Source organism: Podarcis erhardii (assembly GCF_964252035.2).
Source record: "Podarcis erhardii genome assembly, chromosome: Z".
Classification (NCBI taxonomy): Eukaryota; Metazoa; Chordata; class Lepidosauria; order Squamata; family Lacertidae; genus Podarcis; species Podarcis erhardii.
This window is the reverse complement of record NC_138504.1, coordinates 20,747,060-20,766,436: the sequence shown is the minus strand read 5'-3', so window position 1 is coordinate 20,766,436 and position 19,377 is coordinate 20,747,060. Positions and strand designations below refer to the sequence as shown.

Sequence of the window (19,377 nt, the reverse complement as noted above, 5' to 3'; positions counted from 1 at the left end):
CCTCACTGATGTTTGTCCCAAACTAAGGTTCTCTTCTCAAGGGAGGGGGGCACACCAGCCAACTCCAATCACAACGGTGCTATCCACACCCTTATATCTGTCATCAATGCAAAACTAAGAATAGAAAATGCTGAAACCAAACAATTTCTTTTAACGATAAACATGCTGCTTAAAAAAAATAAAAAAGCAATGCAAAGTTCAGAAAATAGCAAACATAGGAAACCACCTTATGCCATGGTAGACTATTTGTCCATCTAATCCAGTACTGCCTACTCTGACTGGCAGCAGCTCTCCAGGCAGAGGTTATGTCCACCTGATCCCTTTAACAGTAGATGTGGGGGACTGAACATGGGACCTTCTGCCTGCCAAACATGTTCATCTTATCAATGATCTATGATCATCCTTGACATCTTCCATGCACTTAAGCTTCAAACAAGATAGTCTGAGCTTTTTATTCCAAGCTATGAAGCCAGCTATCTCGCCTATATTCATTCAAGCTTTTACCACTCAGTCCTACAGTCCTACTTTTACCACCCAGTCCTACTTCCTTTAAGATGAGAATGAGAGATAGAGCTGTGTGTCATCACCATACAGATAACATTTCAGCCCAGAAGTTTCATGCAGATGTTTAAAAAGCATGGGACGCAAGGTAGGACCACATAATAACTGTTGGATGGAGAACTCAGATGTTTCTACTAAAAGCTCTAATGCTCAATCACAACAATACATAAGCAAAACAGGTATCAAAGGCACAGCAGGTGCAAGACATGCCTAACAAGCTAAACATTGATCCAACAAGTCACACACACCCTTGGCTCCTATTATAAACTAGTGGGACAGGTACTGCTTCAGTGAAGCAAGTGGGACGTATCTTTGGACTGGGCAAGCAAACAGGAATGCCTTTGGGTGGGCTAAACCTGAGTGGTCTCTTTGCAGTGGCATGGATCTCTCCATGTCCTAAGCAATGGAGAATGTGTCAGTGCCAGCTCAGTCAGACTGATCAGCAGGTGCCTCCTTGGGGACTGGAGAGTCATCCAGGTCATGGGCAAAGAGCAGTGCAAGGAGTGGCACTGGATCTGGAGGTGAGGCTGGCCCAGAGTGCCTGGGTGATGGCTTTCTGCCTGTTGCTCTATCCTTGGGTGGTTCCATTGCAGCCAGTCCCAACCACCTGGCCCCTGGTCACCAACGGGCAACTCCTCCAACCTGTATTTGTTTTATTGATGATTTGTTAATTACAGAATATGATTTATGCTGTATTTGTGATGTTATTGTTATCAATTGTTTGTAAGCAGCATCAGTATTCATTTGAATGGAAAGCAGCATAGCAATACAGCATTGCAGCAATACAGCAATACAGCATAGCAATACAGCCAACCAATCAAATCAAAACCATATATCACAGTAGACAATACTGAAAGCTGCTGATAAATCCAGAAGAATTAACAGGCTCATTCTACCACTGTTGGTCTCCCATTACAAGTTGTTTACTAGGGCAACAAACCATAGTTTGATTGAAATGGAACTGCACTATCCAAGCAGACTTTGAAGCAGAGTTGCTACAATGCTCTTGAGCACCAGAGTAGAACATTTAAAACTGGCTGGTAATTACCCAAGTTAGAAGGGGTCCAAAGTTGCTGTTTTGAACAAAAGCAAAGATGAAAAATTATGCACCCGTTATAAAGGATTGAAAGAGTTTTGTTTCTGTGACCAAGCATATTTTCAGGTTATTCTATTAAGAAACCCTAGTCTGGATCCAAAGGTTCTCATCAAAACTTTCCGATGGAGGAAGGGAGCCTATGAATCCAACCTACTGATCTTACAAACATCCATTCATCAGAAAGAAATGGTATATTTGTAAAACCATGGATAAAAAGCAAAATCACAAACCCAGTTTCTATTGCATAAATCTCATTCTGATAAGCTCTGAAAACAAAAATGTGAACCTTGCATATGAAAGTTACATAGTAGCATGAAAAAGAATCCCATTCACTGAGAGCAGTTTCAGAAATAAGGACCAATCTTATTCACTCAAGGGACTACCACAGTTCTAGTAAGCCTTGTAGAGTTTATGCAGAATTCATTCAGAATGGAAGGATATGACTTACAAATGTCTTTGAATCATTCACATAAATATGCATACCTGCCATTTATAACAGTAGCCTTGATGAGAACACACAGGGTAACTGACTGCAAGAAACGCTTAAGAGGGTTACATTAAAACAGAATATGAAGAGGTGGTTAGAAATCACAGGACAAGTGACACCTTATTCTGATAACCTGGCGATAAAAATTGTAGGGTATGATGTATAGGCAGAGATGTTACCACTTGGAAGACTGACTGAACACTAATCCTAGAAGTCTTAGAAACGCTGCTTAGAATTAGCAACACAAACTGGGGCAAAGGTGGTCCGGTACATAAGAAACAGAATCATTACAAGTTGAGATCTTTAAAGAAGGAAGCGGCTACCTTCCAAGTTAATTGATTGTGCGCTAAGAGAGCATTTTAAACAAATATTTTTCATATTTAATGCAAGGCAATTAACCTTAGAATCATAGAATCATAGAGTTGGAAGAGACCACAAGGGCCATCGAGTCCAACCCCCTGCCAAGCAGGAAACACCATCAGAGCACTCCTGACATATGGTCGTCAAGCCTCTGCTTAAAGACCTCCAAAGAAGGAGACTCCACCACACTCCTTGGCAGCAAATTCCACTGTCGAACAGCTCTTACTGTCAGGAAGTTCTTCCTAATGTTTAGGTGGAATCTTCTTTCTTGTAGTTTGGAACCATTGCTCCGTGTCCGCTTCTCTGGAGCAGCAGAAAACAACCTTTCTCCCTCCTCTATGTGACATCCTTTTATATATTTGAACATGGCTATCATATCACCCCTTAACCTCCTCTTCTCCAGGCTAAACATGCCCAGCTCCCTTAGCCGTTCCTCATAAGGCAGCGTTTCCAGGCCTTTGACCATTTTGGTTGCCCTCCTCTGGACACGTTCCAGTTTATCAGTGTCCTTCTTGAACTGTGGTGCCCAGAACTGGACACAGTACTCCAGGTGAGGTCTGACCAGAGCAGAATACAGTGGCACTATTACTTCCCTTGATCTAGATGCTATACTCCTATTGATGCAGCCCAGAATTGCATTGGCTTTTTTAGCTGCCGCGTCACACTGTTGGCTCATGTCAAGTTTGTGGTCAACCAAGACTCCTAGATCCTTTTCACATGTGCTGCTCTCAAGCCAGGTGTCACCCATCTTGTATTTGTGCCTCTCATTTTTTTTGCCCAAGTGCAATACTTTACATTTCTCCCTATTAAAATTCATCTTGTTTGTTTTGGCCCAGTTCTCTAATCTGTCAAGGTCGTTTTGAAGTGTGATCCTGTCCTCTGGGGTGTTAGCCACCCCTCCCAGTTTGGTGTCATCTGCAAATTTGATCAGGATGCCCTTGAGTCCATCATCCAAGTCGTTGAAGATGTTGAATAAGACCGGGCCTTCTTACCAGATGCAGCACCAACATCCTTAAACAGCTGCCAGTAGTGCCCAGGTCTCCCTTTTCTGGCACGCCAATAAGTGCCAGGCAGCCACCATTGTGATTGCCTACCATGTCCCTGATGCTATGTCACTCTGGTGCACCATGGGCAATCAGAACCGCAGCAGCCTAGCATTCATTGTGGAAGCACAATTGCTGCCACCCTCCTGGTCCTTTAGTAGGCCTCACCTCACCTACCCTTCATGTCTGGTGGAAAGAAATAGGAGGACAGGGGCTGGTTGCCTGCCTGCCTGCCTGCTGACATGAGAGACACATCAGAGGACCCCCTTCAGCCTAGAGCTACTTGCCCTTCCTCCAAGGAGTTGCCAAATGGCAGTATAGCCTCTCAGCCACTGGAACCTACTCAGTTAAAAAACAGCTCCATATATTCCTGAGTCAGGATCCATATAGCACAACAATGTCTATATTCGCTGGTAGCAGCACTTCAGGCTTTCAGACGAGAGTCTTTTCCAGCCCTACATGCAGATGCTGGGACTCTGGGCATGCAAAGCTGATGCTCTACCTCTGAGCTGTGCCGCTTTCCCAAAGCACCCTTTAAAATAGGTTAGGGCAGTGATTCTCAAACTTTTCCTCTGGACCACTTGAAAGCTGCCATGGGTCTTGACACACCACTTAAAAACACACACACCTTTTGTTGTTGTGCAAATCAATGAACTTACATAAGTCATATCTTAAATGATTGTAGTCTTGCTGTTCTAATACAATGGGTATGTGTCTGGTTTTGTAGGCAGCATTTGGTGAAGTTTATCTCCATCAGCAGGGGAAAAAACCCAAGCAAATTCAGAGCAAGGTGTGGGTATTTTCAGCTGTTCCACAACCTTTCTATGAGCCACCTAAGGGCAGCTCAAGGACTGCTAGTGGACCACAGGGCACAGTTTGAGAACCTCTGGACACAAACAGGGATTTCACAAAGGCTACCCATTGACTGTAAGAGACAAGTATCACACATCAAAACATAAGGCTGTCATTCCTGCACCACACAGCAACTTTCTATATTTATGGAGAACCTTCAAAAAGCTGCTTTGAGGCTTGATGGGACAGAGGTAGGAAAAGAAAATTTTACTGGCAGGAAAGGAAAACACATAGACGGTGGCTGCAAACTGAATTGAGAGACACAAGATGACTTGCAACACCACATTTAACTGCTCCCAAGGGACAGCTCCAAATTAAAGTTTCATATTTTAAAGCTCCAGTTAATGAATTAATAATAGAAACCAATGTACTAGAGCTTTAGGGATTGGATCAGTCCACAGGGGTGCGAGTGTCCCTCATAGGCTATTGTGATGGGGGGAGGGGAGGAGCCACAAGCTTAATATACTGTTACCATCTCCGTTCTTCTACACGATTCACCGCTAAACAAAAGAAGCCCTAAGGAAGCGTTGAATTCTTAAAAGGTTTTATTTTCCACGTACAAACATGTAAACACAGGGAAATGAAAACAGCTAAGTGTCTAAAAGGAATTAAATCAGATTAGTTAGTATTCCCAACTGAATGGCCTTTTAAAAAGAAAAGAAATAAAACGTTGCTTACCGGCAAAAGCACTGTGGGATCTCTCCTTGGCCATACAAAGGAAACAAGAAGGGAGTGTTTCCGTAACGCCCAAGGCACTGGAGGAACTTCTGAGTCGCCTTCAGGCCATCTATGGTGTAGCAGTCAACCTCCGAGACCATTGCAATGGAATGCAATATGAAATGCTGCAGATTGGGAGTCAACTTCTGGGTTTTTAAGTAGTCTGAGAATTTAGAGTCCTTGTGACCTGTTTCGGGAAATAAAATAAAAGTCAAGCATTATTCGTTCCGGATAATTATTTACAACTACAGCAACAAAACAACAACAACAAAAACCAGCCAGTCAATCAATCAATACAAGGACAGAAGGACTGTACTGTGTCAGATACTGTGTTAGCCATCTTTTAGGCTTCAGGCATCTCTCCGAACTCTACCAGGCAACACTCAAACACTATGCCTAGGGAATGGTTTTGAGTTTTTCTTTATTGGTTACATTTGTTCCCCACCATTCCTCCAAGGAGTTCAAGGTCATACACACACTTCTTCTCCCTCTCTCCATTTTATCCTCCCAGCAACTCTGCAAGGTAGGCTGAAAAACAGGGACTGGCTTAAAGTCACCCAGTGGGCTTCATGACTGAGTGGGGAATTGAAACGATCTCTCAGGTCTTGGTCTGACACTAACCATTACACCATGCTGGCTCACACTGTTTTGGATACAAGCCCTCCCTACCCGTTTTTTAAAGCACAACAACCAACAACCCCATTTTTGCTGTTCTCTCTTGCCTCAAGAAACAAAATCATCGCTCACAGCTTTGGAACCACATGTATTGCCTGGATTAGAAATGCACTTAGATGGATGCTCTTAGCCCAGAGATGGAAGGAAGACAAAGGTTCCACCAGAGAGGAATGGGAGACCAAACTGATGGACTGTGTGGAGATGGTGAAAATGACTGGGAAAATCAGAAACCAGGAAGACCAGAATTTCCACAAAGAATGGGGGAAATTTATAATTTACCTTGGAGACCACTGTAAATACTTGAACTCTTTAGCAGGATTTGAATAACACTTGTAGTGTAACAAGAACTAGGGATATATGGGATACTTAAAAACTGGAGTGACTTACAATATGCAGCTGAAAAAGCACTAGCGACGGAACCCATGGAAGGGTGGGGGAAAGCACAGAGATTTAGGTAAATCTTTGTTTATTTACCTTTTTAATATAAATTTTAGTCTGTAAAGCCAAATAAAAAATATTATAAAAGGGGGGGGAGAAATGCTCAGAGCTCCACATGTTCAAAGGCTTCAACATCAGCTCGAATGATCAGGAAGGCTACACACATGCCCCAGAGTGTCCCCCAACAAAAAAGTGAATGGAAAGCTTGTACACATGGGGCTTCCTTCAGCACATCAGGGGTAATAGCATCTTGTATAGCATCTGAGAACCAAAAGGTGCAGACATTTAAAGATCAAATGAAAATGCCCAGTGAGATTCTCCTGTTCAACAAATAGGTACAAACCTTGATATTCACCAGGGTGCTGCTCATAATCCAGACAAAATGTAAGAAATTTCATCAGCATTCTTTTTTCCACCATGGTCAACTGTTTGCTGTTGAAGACGTCAGCTCTAGAACATGGAACCTGAAATATAATTTGGAGGTTTATTTTCCACCATTCCAAACACAGTCAGGGCCAGGAAATGATCTGTGTCACAGAACTGGAGAAATCTGCAATTTTTTAAAAACCATTATCTTTTAGTATTAATTTAAAAACAGGATTTTTCTGTGTGAAAATGTAATCTCTTGCAAACACCATAGTCAGATAACTCAACCATGCTTAAGAGGAGGTCTGAAGCAGGCTGTAGGATTCTGCACTTTCTTCCTTGGTCCCATGCCTCGCAGGCACAAATTACCTCCTGCCCTCTCAGAACCATGGCTTGTTCCTCAAAATTTAAATGCTGATTAAGAGGGAACCATGGTTTAATATTAATCATGGTTACATAGGGAGAGGGAGGGGATTCCACAGCCCAATTGCTTAGCCATGGTAAAGAAGAATGGGGACATTACATTTACGCCTGCCTTATGAGTCACACCTTCTAACAGTCATTATACACAGGCGTAGCCAATTCAGAGTATTCTGAAGATTCAGCATGGATCACAACCTACCTTCCTTCCAGAGGGAAACTGCCTGATTTTATGAATTAAAAAAAGGGCTATTTCAACAAGTTTAAGGATTGTCTTTTGAGCAATCACTCAACTTTTGAGAAATCTCTTGCAGCTCTTTCCTAGTCCTATAAACTTGTGATCAGATCAATGCAAACTTCCTGTCTTTTCTGCCCAAGGGCACCATGATGTCTGAAAAAACTCATGTTTGCTGCCTCTTAGACTTCTCTTCTCCCATATAATAAGCCACTAATATGCTATTCTTCTAGACAAACACTTGGTGTTGGTTCATGCGATGGTCTTTCATTTTAAACAACCTTTAATGCTGGGCAATTGTGTCCTTCAAGGACACAATTGTCCTCACAAAAACTATGATTTTGGTTTATGTGATTTTCCGGTCAGCATCCTGTTGACTGCAGAGTTACATTAGAAGGCATTTCCTTTCTTAGTTCTGCTAATAAGCTCTAGCACCTCCTTCCCAACTGAATGCAAATAATGAATTTGGAAAACTGCACTATTTGGAAATCTGTTGCTAATATCAGATTTATTATATCAACAGTCAACTGGTGAGAACGGGAGATTTGGAGCACCAATCAAATTAATTCTCTTTTTCCAATTCCTTAACATACTCCCAAACCTCAGGTACATGTGCTCCCTCCTCTAGCCTTCTCCACTCCCGTTCCCTTCCCAACTCCTTTTGCTGGGAAAACCATTATTATCTGAATTGGTAAACTTTTAGTTTGCACTTGCCCTCCAAACCAGAACTACAAGGCCATTTAAATCCATAGCTTCCAACTATTGAATGTACAAGGGGAAGAGAGAGGGTAGAGGGGAAACAGTGTGTGTGAGCTTGAAACTTTGATCCCAGGCCTGCACCAGCAGTTGGTATCACTAGGAATGTGCCAAAGCCCATGCTTCTACTGAGGGCACACTGCCAACCCCAGGTGTCTCCTGGCTCCACTTCTCTCCCTTACTGCCACTGGGTATGCAAGCAGTGATAAGAGGGGAGGAATGTGGACCTTCACTTGACTTGTACACTTCCTCTGGGAAGTTGTGAAGATTGGGACCAGAGGGAGAAGGCAAGTGAGTGGGTAGCAGTGACAGTGGTGAGGAGTAGATGGGCCCATTCAGAAAAGGGGTCCCAATTACAGCATCTTACTCAAGGCACTTCAAAACATGCAGCTGTTCCTGCTTAGACGAGCCAGATCAGGGTCTGGTCATTATATCCAAACCAGTCCAAGAATGAAAGAACGTACAGTATAGCAGAGAAAGTGGTAGAGTGAAAGGAATTATACCTACATAAAAACTTATGTTAGTCAAATTTGCACTTTCAAATGAATTGCAAGCTCAGCTTTTGCAGTTAGGTCCATTTCAGTACCTACCTGTTCCACTCTGCCTTCTCGAAATGCAAGAATCCGGGTGACATTTTTGAACTCAGCATAGCGACTAACATTTGACTTAATTAGGAGGTCAATCAACAATCCTCGGGAGTACAGTAACTGCAAAAAAGAAAACATATATATATATTTGAAGACAATCTTAATTTTAAATTATCTTCTTTCTAGCATTGTTGAAGAGGAACACACTGTCAAGGCTCCACATTTTTGCAAATTAAACGTGTCATTTATTTGATAACAGTTGGAGTACTACTTCTGTATCTTAAGCCTTTGAATAACAGTAGTAAATGCTGCCAGAGCTAAAGCCAAAGTGGGACAATGAAAAGCAAGAGGTAAATGCCAGCATGCTTGGGGGAGCCTTGAGATTTCCCCCTTTATTCTTGAAAAAGTAGAAGGAGCAAACCGCTACTACCCTGTAAAAACAAAATAAAACCGGCCAGTAAAATGAAACAACCACCTAATGCAGCTGTAAAAGTAAAAGAGGACAAGGAGGAGAAGATGAAACACTTTGCTTTAAGAGAATGGTTGGCTGGAACAGCAGCATCGCTTTCAGGATGGAGGATACACAACAACATTTTGTTGCAGTTGGAATTTGTCTATATACTAATACTATATACTACAAAAGTTCCAGCTTCAGTGTGGGTGTGAAGCTATTAGCAGGGTCATTCCTACTTGGTTCAGGACTTAAATTAAAAGGCACATACTCTTCCAGATTTGATGGAGGGGAATAAGGATGCTCCCCTACAATCCATAACTCTATGGGCAATAACTGCTGCATATTTGACTTTACCTTACTGAAAAGTTCACTCCTATGCTCACTTGAAGCAAAACCAGAGGCTTCAAGGTGAAGAAAAGATGGAGAATAAAGGTAAAATGCAAAGAGTTGAAATTTGGAAGGGCTGCTTCCGATTTTTCCACAGTGCCCGAGTAAGTGGGAGAATCATGCTTTTCAAATTTCCAGGTCGTACCTGAAGAGGGAGGGGAGAATCTACTACAGACTAAAATCCAGGAGGAGGAGACACATAATTCACACATTCTCTCACACATAGTTTCTGGCTGCTTTGACTGTTGTCCAGAAGCAGAGAGAGAGGGATGAAGGATAGGTTCTTGCTGAAATAGTCAAGAGAAAAACCTTGGGGAAGTCAGAGAAGAGGCACAAATCCTTTCATGAAATTTTGGCAGAAGAAGTCATCTACATCAGGGATAGTCATCATGAATTCTCATCATCCTTGATCCCCGGCCATGCTGGCTAGGAATGATGCAAATTGTGATCTAACGGGTGGAGGGTACCACGGTGGCTATACTTGCTTTATATAGTGAGTTACTGGGTATCCAGATCTGCAACACACGAACTAGGGTCCAGATGGTTTACTCCCACCAATATGTGAGTTTCAAGCACTTTCAGGAGTGCAATATTTACTTTGGGCTGCCTCATGAGGCGCTGCTTCAAAAGGCCACCTTAATCTGCAGAGGAAGGGCAGTTTTGCAATGAGCTAAAGAGCCTCTGAGCATGAACAAAACAGAAAATAAAATAATAATAATAATAATAATAATAATATTTTTTTATTTATACCCCACCCTCCCCAGCCAAGGCCGGGCTCAGAGCGGCTTACAAACAATAATAAAAACAAGATGAATGATTACAACTTAAAAACAAAAATAAAATACAACATTAAAATAATGGAACATTAAAATATTAAAATGTAGCCTCATCGCAGGAGGAGAAGGAAAAGAAAAGAAAAAAAGAGAGAGGGAGGGAGGGAATCAAATTGGCTCCAAGCCAAAGGCCAGGCGGAACAACTCTGTCTTACAGGCCCTGCGGAAAGAAATCAGATCCTGCAGGGCCCTGGTCTCATGAGGCAGAGCGTTCCACCAGGCCGGAGCCAGAGTTGAAAAGGCCCTGGCTCTGGTTGAAGCCAATCTAACTTCCTTAGGGCCCGGGACCACAAGGGTGTTGCTATTTATGGACCATGAGGCTCTCCGTGGGGCATACCGGGAGAGGTGGTCCCATAGGTACAAGGGTCCTAGGCCGTGAAGGGCTTTAAAGGTCAAAAGCAGCACCTTAAATCTGACCCTGTACTCCACTGGGAGCCAGTGCAGCTGGAAAAGCACTGGGTGAATATGCTCCCATGGCAGAGACCCCGTGAGGAGCCTTGCTGCAGCATTCTGTACCCACTGGAGTTTCTGGGACAGCTTCAAGGGCAGCCCCGCATAGAGCGAATTACAGTAGTCAAGCCTGGAGATGACCGTCGCATGGATCACTGTGGCCAAGTCGGGGAAAATGCAGAGAATGTGATCGCAGCCAAGGAACTGAAAAGAGCAGAAGAAAGGATGCAGTCAGGCTGCAAGCCATCTGGTAATCAGAAATAAAGGGAGGCTGCAACCAATGCCAGTTTGGTCTACCTGGAGGTGAGGACAATGGAAGAGGAAGAGCACTCAAGACCCAATATCCTTTCAAAAGAAGTGACATATTTATTGTTAGGTTCCCTGAAGTCAGAACCAAAGAGAATACAATATGCTTCTGAATACAAGTTACTAGAATTGCCAGAATGGAGAGTACCCATAGGCATTTGGTTGGCCTCAGTGAGAACAAGATGTTGAACTAGACGGGAATTTGGCCTGATCCACCAGGGCTTTTCCTATACAGTATTCTTATCCTTAGGAACTAAACTTCCTGGAACACAGGGTGCTTCCAACCAATCTGTTTATAGAGGATTCATCCTGATTTATTTGCAAGAAGATCAGATGACATTGGCTATTTAATGAGCATTCATTTCAAATTATTTGCATGGAGGTTAGGTGGAGCTGCATTAAAGCAAGTGTAATCCCAGGGCATTTTCTTTTCACTTTCCTTAAAGCATAAAATCTGATTATTTGGGGAAGTAGGTTTGTTGCCCAAGAGTGTGAAATCAACTGAACAATCTGAATTTTGCCAAGGTGCAACTCAATCCCATCCCAAAATACTGAAAGTCAGGGAGTGCCCTAGGTTTGATAAATAAAAATAGAGAATCTTAAGGGAGCTATCCATGCCATCAAGAAATAGCTGGAGATCTTCTTTCCATTTCTACTGCATAACATACTTGCCAGTTTTTGGAGGTTTCAAACTTGTACATTCTGGTTGCATTTCAACAATGCATTAGCTTTTATTGACCTGTACAAAACCTCTTTGGCTCCTCCCTTTGTGCAAACAGGGAAAACAAACTAAGAGGTTGCAATGTGTCCTGTTATGTGTCAGTTGGTAACTATGGTTAATGGCTTCCAAACCAGCCAAGTTTTGAAAACCAACTTCCTTACACTTATCCATTTGCGGGTGATGGGAAGCTCTAGTAAATGGTGGCTTCCTGGTTTGTTCCCCTGGTTGTGCTAAGTGGGTGGGTGGGCAAGTAAAGTGATTCCATGCAGGTTCATGAAGCTCATGCCATTATTTCCATGCATTCTTTATACATTTTCTCTCCCTCAATTTTCATCTTTTTTGAGGCTTAAACTACTGTCCTCATTTCCTCAATATCCCAGCAAGCAGTGTGCTCACAACGGTTACAAGTTAAAACCATAAAACTTAATCTTCTAATACCTTTGCTCACTTTATATAAGCTAAAAATTTATTACACATTCTGGGAAGGACATGAATGTAAAAAACCACAGCACAAGATGGATGACTTAACTTTTTAAAAAAGAAGAAGCAATGCTCCACTGAAGAAAGTTACTTATGCAATGCCATCACTCTCAAAGTCTCGAGGAGAGAACTTTGTAAGGCCTAGCAAGAGATGGGGGAGGCTGGTTGCCTGATTAGAACTAAATCCAAAGGAAGCTCACAGGGGCACGATAGGGCAAAACAGGCCAGAGTTGCAGAATCTGAGAGAGCTCTGACTGAGTGACTTAATTTGCCAGCAAACCCCCACAGTTACAACAGGTGGAATGTGGGGGACATAGGAAGCTGCCTTACACCAACTCAGACCATTGGTACATCTAACTCAGTATTGTCTGGAATGGGCAGCAGTGGTTCTCCAGAGTTTTAAGCAGAGGGCTTTTCAAGCCCTACCTGGCGATGCTGAGGAATGAACTTGGGACTTTCTCCTACCATGCAAAGCAGATGCTCTACTATTGAGCTATAGGGGCAGTGTGGGGATTGTTTGGGAAACTCAAATCCAATGTCATCTGGAAGCCACAGACCTAGTTTTGGGACTCTTTGGACCCTGTCTCTGTTTAGCACTGCCACAAGTACTATGTCTGCAACTTCACATGACTTCATAAGGCAAAAGTAATGACTATCATTAAGCATGTGTACCAAATCATAACATTTTTTTCTCCCCAATGGTTCACCCTGCAATAATATTTCTCGCAGCAAGGTAGAAGAGAGTTAGAATAGTACGACAGCACAGTAGAAGTTGTTTTTTATTTTCTGGAATTACAGTTTCTTTAAAAGCACATAGCTTTCAGAGAACATGTAGTACAGTTCTCCCTACAAAAACTCAAATCCCTGATCAGCAAACCAACATTCCTAAAGGAAAAGGTGCAAGAAGTGTCTTGTTTTGAGACCCAATACGGTTGTTCTATCCCCAAAGCAAAGCGTGCTTTTAGCAGATACTTTAGCTTTGGTTCATTTTTTTTTTTAGAGAACATGTGTGTCTATTTAAAACCCCCACAAAACGCTCTTTTATAAAGTGACCTATGTTCTTTAGAGCAGAATACTAGGTCCCAGTATCATCATAATTATCTTGCATTGCCTGTGAAGTTTCCAAAGGAATATTTTCAATGATGCAAACATAAGGTGCAGGGTTAGTAAAGAAAACATAGGCAATGAGTTTCCTACCTTAGAAATTAAATCAATATTAAATCGTCTCCCTTCTTTAACAATTTGGGAATAAGTAATTTTCCTTGGTTCAGCTGCAGCTTCCACTATTGATGCAGCTTCGTTATTTTCCACTTCCTGTACTGATTGACCGGGCGTTACATTGTCACAGGGTTTCTCCCCCAGAGAGGTCACTTCAACAGCTTCACGGTCAACTGTACATTCTGGTTCATTTCCTGCAGCACTGTCAGGGAATGTTTCTTCACCTTTGGTCCCCGATGGCCGATCCTCCAAAGGAAAGCACTTTTCCTCAGCCTCTGGGGTGCCAGAGACTTCCTCTATAACCTCACTAGAAGCAGAAGCAACAGAGGCAGGGGCCTTCGGAAGTGCACCAGCTTCTTCCACATCTTCAGCTAGATCCTGACTGATTTTTCAAGGGGAGGGAGAGGGAGAAGGGGAGAAGAGATGAAAATCAGTCCCCAAACCTATCTTGCAACTTTCTGGGTACAACAGCTATTTCGACCAACTGATCGAAACATTATAAGAACCATGTCTGCTTTGTCTAGTCAACACAGATACACAAGACAAGACATACCATCTCCTCTATTTCTAACATTCAGAGTGTGAGTGTCATTGCTTACGTTACCAAAACAGCACAACCGATTAAGATAGTGGTAACAATCAGTTTGGAGAAAGTCTCCAGCAGTATGAAAAATAGCCCCACTAGGATAAAGCATGCTTATTGGCTAAAGGATACTGACTGCTGTTGGGCAGAAGGGACAGAAGATGACAGTGGTGGTGTAATGGAGCAAAGCGGCTGGAATTCTGAATAGCAGCATTCCACAATGCAATATTTTGTTACAAGTCCCAAGTAACAGCGTGAACAGGGTGCATGTGCACAGGTCTCACCCCCAGCCACTGATTGGCTGAACTACTGTGATGTAACAGAATGTTCACAAAGTGCTCAGTGGGGAGGTGCCAGCAACAAAATGTTAACAAATATAATACAGCTTTGTTGAGGGAAGTGAATGACCAGCTTGGATGGAAGAATATCACGCCACAGGGACTATGGATAGAAGGAGCTGTGCATCATGGATTGTGCGCAAAGCCATAATTAAAAGTGGCTTATGTGTACATGCACGCACACGCATGTTTGGAAACAAAATCCTCATCTTTATTACCGATCCACCCATGGCCTTTAATGAAACATAATGAAGGCATGCTTTAAATTTTACTGCTGTGACCATTAATCTAGTGGCTGCCTATCATGATAAAGGTAAGGAGGTCAAAAGAGCAAGGTCAGCAGATGTAACAAGTCTTTGGCATCCTCCTTTCTTCCTTAATGGCAAAATCCTTAACATTCTCCTTCTAAGGCCACACTCCACATTTCAAGCTCATTTTCCTTTTTAATCTTCAACTTCAATGGAGTCTACCTCAGCAACTAGCACTTTTGAACTTGGGATTTCAGTTTAGGCTACCAGCAGAGATGAATCAAATCAGTGTCATTATTAGTGGGGGGGCGGGAGAGGAAGAGTTCACCAACCATTTTGCATTATCTTTTTATCTCAACCACTTAGCCATTAATCCTCCAAGTAAATGTTTTAAGCCTAGCCGTCAACAAATGAACTGCAATCTAAAAGGTGATCTAAAATGATACAGCAGTAAAACTTCAGTACTTATCAATAAAAGGCAGAGCTTCCCCAGTTGCCAGAGGTAAAAGCTATTTAATTTTTTAGGTCTTCTTATGTCTATCTCTGATCTAATTAGCAGCCACACTAGGTTTTTTTGCAAGAGAAGCCCCCGAGTGAGCTGGGCCGAAATAAAACTCATCACATCCCTCGGCCCAGGTCAGCTTTATAGGCATCACCTAAATGTATTATTTCAGAAATATTGTTGCTAGTAACAATGCATTTTCAACTCAGGGCTGAGGGGTTAGGCTACAAGCGACAGGCAGGGCTTTTGTCATATATATTTTTAACACAGCTGCAGGGATAAGGGTGGGCTGCAAACTGAATTGGGAAAACAATACTAGGTGAGAAATATTTTGATCCTCTCTACATTTTCCACGATTAAAATCATTCCTCCCCTGAAAGCTGCTATTGGCCCTAAGAGGGGAGGGGCAAGGGGAAGAAAAGGAAGAGACAGAGGCTGTTCTTAGAACGCCTCCCTGGCTTCTTTGGAGTTTATCCTCAAAACTCACAGTTTCCAGGAAGCCTATGGAACAACCTCCTACTCCCAGCTACAGATATGGGAGTTTGGTTCTCATTTTAATGCAGACTGACCAAATTCTCACTTTCTAAAACAATATGTGAACACAGCTACATTCAGAAGTACATTAGCTGCAGCTTTGAAACCTGCTGACGGTGTGACTATTCAAGGATTCCCGGCAACCTTATAACAACAACCAAAATATTTTTGTAGAAAACTTAATTCTTCAACAGAACTGTCGCTATAAAAACTGGGCTGGGGGGGCAGGAGAGACACCCAAGTTTAAATCTTATGTGCAGATGGAGGTTTGTTTGTTTGTTTAAACCTGTAATACTAATTCACAAGGATACATGTGCAGCACAAATTGTGGTGTAAATTCTGAACATTATCTAGCATCATTCATTAATTAATGGTACTAACAAAAGAATCTCTCAAAGCCAACGTGTCTTATTAATGCCTCGTAACAGCCACCCCTTCCGATAGGTCAAAAGAAAAATTGCCAACCAGCTGGTTAATTTATGCAGCACAGGTGTTCACTATTTATTTTTCAACCATTTGCCTTTTTTTCAATACCGCTTGTTGCGGAGATGGTTTTCTTCCACTTTGATGGATGCACTTTGTTCTGTGGCCATTCATTTCGGCTTTGTGCACTATATTACCACTGCAACCCAGCTGTTTTTATTCTTTCAAAATAAATGTTTAATGGCAACTTCATAGGAGTTCAGGGAAATTAAGCAACAATAGCAAAAACTAACCGAAGCATGTAAACCGTCAGAACTGCTGTGATCAGCTCTCTCTCTCTCGAACATTAAGTTATTAAAAGGAAGAGGTTTTTTATTTCCAATTTTAATTTTTTAGATACATAACATAAAATCAAATAACACTTATTCAAGACAAAGAGCCTGTTCTGATGTAACAGGCAAACTGTCTTCAGTGCTGGTCTGCATGCATTGGATATGGTTTGCTTATACCAGGAAGTGAGTGAATTGGTTCACATGTAACACTAAGCCAAACCATTGTTTAGCATGGATGTACAAGGGTTCCCACAGAGGAACTGTGCTCTTCCTCTGGCCTTCTTGCAGGTGTGCTGCCATGAGCTATGCTACAGTTTGGTTAAGTGCATATTCCAAACTCAGTGTATGCCTCCAGGAAAAACCCACAAACTATAAACCCAAGAATATACCTTGGTTCTATCTTGTGGTTTACCAGAAGCAAGACACTCTGTCAGCCAAATTCTGGACACAATACAAAGCCAAACAACGAATCTAAAGAATTTACAGGAGTTCACTATTCACTTCTGAGTCCAGTTCAAGGTGCTTCAGATCCAAATACCTGAAGGATCTCCTCTCCCTATCAAAGCCTGCCTGTACTTTGAGATCTTCTGGGAAGGCTCTTTTCCACACTCCACTACTGAAGGAATCTTGTCAAGCAGTGGAATGAGACAGCCTTATCTATAGTGATGCTCCAATTACAGAATGCCCTACACTCACAAACATGCCAGACACAGAAATTGCCTTCATTTTGACACCAGGTTAAATCTTCTTTGTTTGCCCAGGAATTGTAAGCTGATGTTGTTTAGCCTGCAATTACATTTTTAGCTGTTCCTTTTTAACGGTGTGTTTTATTGTTGGACATTTTATGATTTTATTTATGTTCTGCAACCCACTTTGGTATCTGTATAGATGAAGGATATGCTACAACTATTCTAAATAAATAAATAAAACTGCTTGTGGCATCTCTGAAGCCAGCTGTGGCCACAGCAGTAAGCCCCAAACCTTCCTTTATCAGGTCTAAGTTGGGGGAGCAGGTTTCACCATGGAGGAGCAAGCTCACACAGCTGGCCCATTGGATTCCCTGTTCAAAATGTGCCTCCACATACACCATTTATGTGCAGAACAGGAAGCACTCACCTGGCATAGCAGAAATCTTCAACATGCTGAATGGTTTGGTCTGCCTTGTTCAGAGGAATACCTTCTTCGTTTTCAAGGATCAGTTCTTCCCAGCCGGTGTTTCCCTCACAGGGGTCAGCCGTTTTCTTGAAGGAATATGCAAAAAGGAACAGAAGTGTTTCATTAAACTTTTTTAAAAAATGAGCAAATGATGTTTGGGCTTTATTTAAATGTTAAGAAGTTGGAGAAATAAATATTTAATTCACTTTCTTTAGCAGTGTGAGGAGCAGGGGTTATACCAGACCCCTTCCATAGACTGAATTTTTCCAGTCTATGTATCCTGCAGGTGTGTGTGTGCACGCGTGTGTGTGTGTGTGTGTGTGTGTTTCGTTATGAAATGAGAGGTCAAAGTAAACAGATCTGGAAGGTTCCTATGTTCATACTGTAGTTTAAAAAAGAAGTTGCAGAGGACTGTAAATGAGATTCTGGGCAGCAATAGAATCTTAACACCAAAATGTTTATTGAAATATCTGAAAGGCACAATAAACAAGGAAAACTTGGAAGTTGCAACAGCAATGATTACTGCAGCCAGACTAGTCACAGCAAGAAATTGGAAATCGGATATAGCAGGTGACATTTTACAAGGATATAAAAACATATGGGATATAGCATGGTTGATAAAACCTACATATTCTAAAATAGATATTGAATGATTTTTTTCCCGAAGTTTTTAACCAAAAGGCTGAATATTTAGCACGATACAAAATCACTACTGCTTACCTGGTTCTCTTTTATCCAAGATAATAATCCAGAGAAACTAAAACTTGCCCAGTTTCCTCCATAGTATTGTCTTCTATTGTGGAGATGGGGGAGGGGGAGGGGGAGAGAAAAGAAAAAAAGAATAGCTAATGGAGTAAGCTTTCATTTTTGCAAAGATTCTATTGCAATTATTTAAACATAATTTACATACTACTTAGTATTTTTTAAAAAACCTCTTTGCAGTGAACAACAGAAAAAAATGAATATCATTAAAGCAAATATACAATGCAGAGTCAGTAAAAGTAGTAGTATAAAAGCACATAAAAACAGGAAATAAACACAGGGTCTGATCTTATGGTTCACAGGCAAAATGAAGTGAGTAAGTTCTGCTACCGAAAAGGCTTCCATGTGTATACAGGAACAGAAGAGGTTAAAAGAAAAGCAAAAACACACCATAGCAATCCCAAATAAGTTTACAGTTTCTACTTAATATACATGTAACATGTATATTAGAATTTTGGGCTGGATGTTTGGTAGAATTTTGGGCTGGGTGTTTTTTGAGTGTGGGGGTGACTTTTTGTTTCTGCTTTTAATAAAACCCATACACTCTGAAAATACATTTGCATTTTTCCACCTTAAAAATGATACCCCCCCCAAAAAAGAGAGTCAATTGTAGAACAAAAGAATAAGATATGATATTCCTGGGACTTCTGTGCATAGCCACTGTCAAGTGCCTCTGCATCATTCAAGAACAGCAGCACCATCAAAGGCTGCTCTTTAGTTGAGAAAATAGAAGGGCCAGGTTTTCTTCCAACTCTTAGTTTAGTTTCTGTCATTAGCATATACCTAATCTGCAGAAGGCTGAAAGCCCCTGGTCATCTGGAGGGAAAGGGCCACTACAGAAAAACATGGGGACTGTGGCTTCTAAATTTTCAACACAGCCTCTTGAAGCAACTCAGACTAGGTTGGCTACAAGCAGCTTTTTTGTCCCCATTTAACAATAAAAACACAGGTTGCACGAAGAAATGTTGAGTTATATGACCTGATAAAAGGATTAAGTGTGCATCAAATTAAGTGTGCATTTGTGTGCTGTGCAAAATGTACTGAGCTTGCCACAGAGA

The 19,377-nt window shown here is 41.8% G+C and overlaps 1 protein-coding gene across 1 annotated transcript in view; it reads right to left on the bottom strand.

The window, feature by feature from the left end:
* The window catches only part of CHM (CHM Rab escort protein), a 72,243-nt gene that overhangs the window by 36,612 nt on the left and 16,254 nt on the right, over positions 1-19,377 (bottom strand). Inside the window, exons 3-8 of the mRNA XM_081848045.1 lie at positions 18,278-18,350; positions 17,519-17,643; positions 13,422-13,824; positions 8,597-8,713; positions 6,573-6,693; positions 5,078-5,303 (exon numbers count right to left, since the gene is read on the bottom strand). Of these exons, the coding sequence (XP_081704171.1) occupies positions 5,078-5,303; positions 6,573-6,693; positions 8,597-8,713; positions 13,422-13,824; positions 17,519-17,643; positions 18,278-18,350 (1,065 nt within the window). The remainder of the gene's footprint in view (positions 1-5,077; positions 5,304-6,572; positions 6,694-8,596; positions 8,714-13,421; positions 13,825-17,518; positions 17,644-18,277; positions 18,351-19,377) is intronic.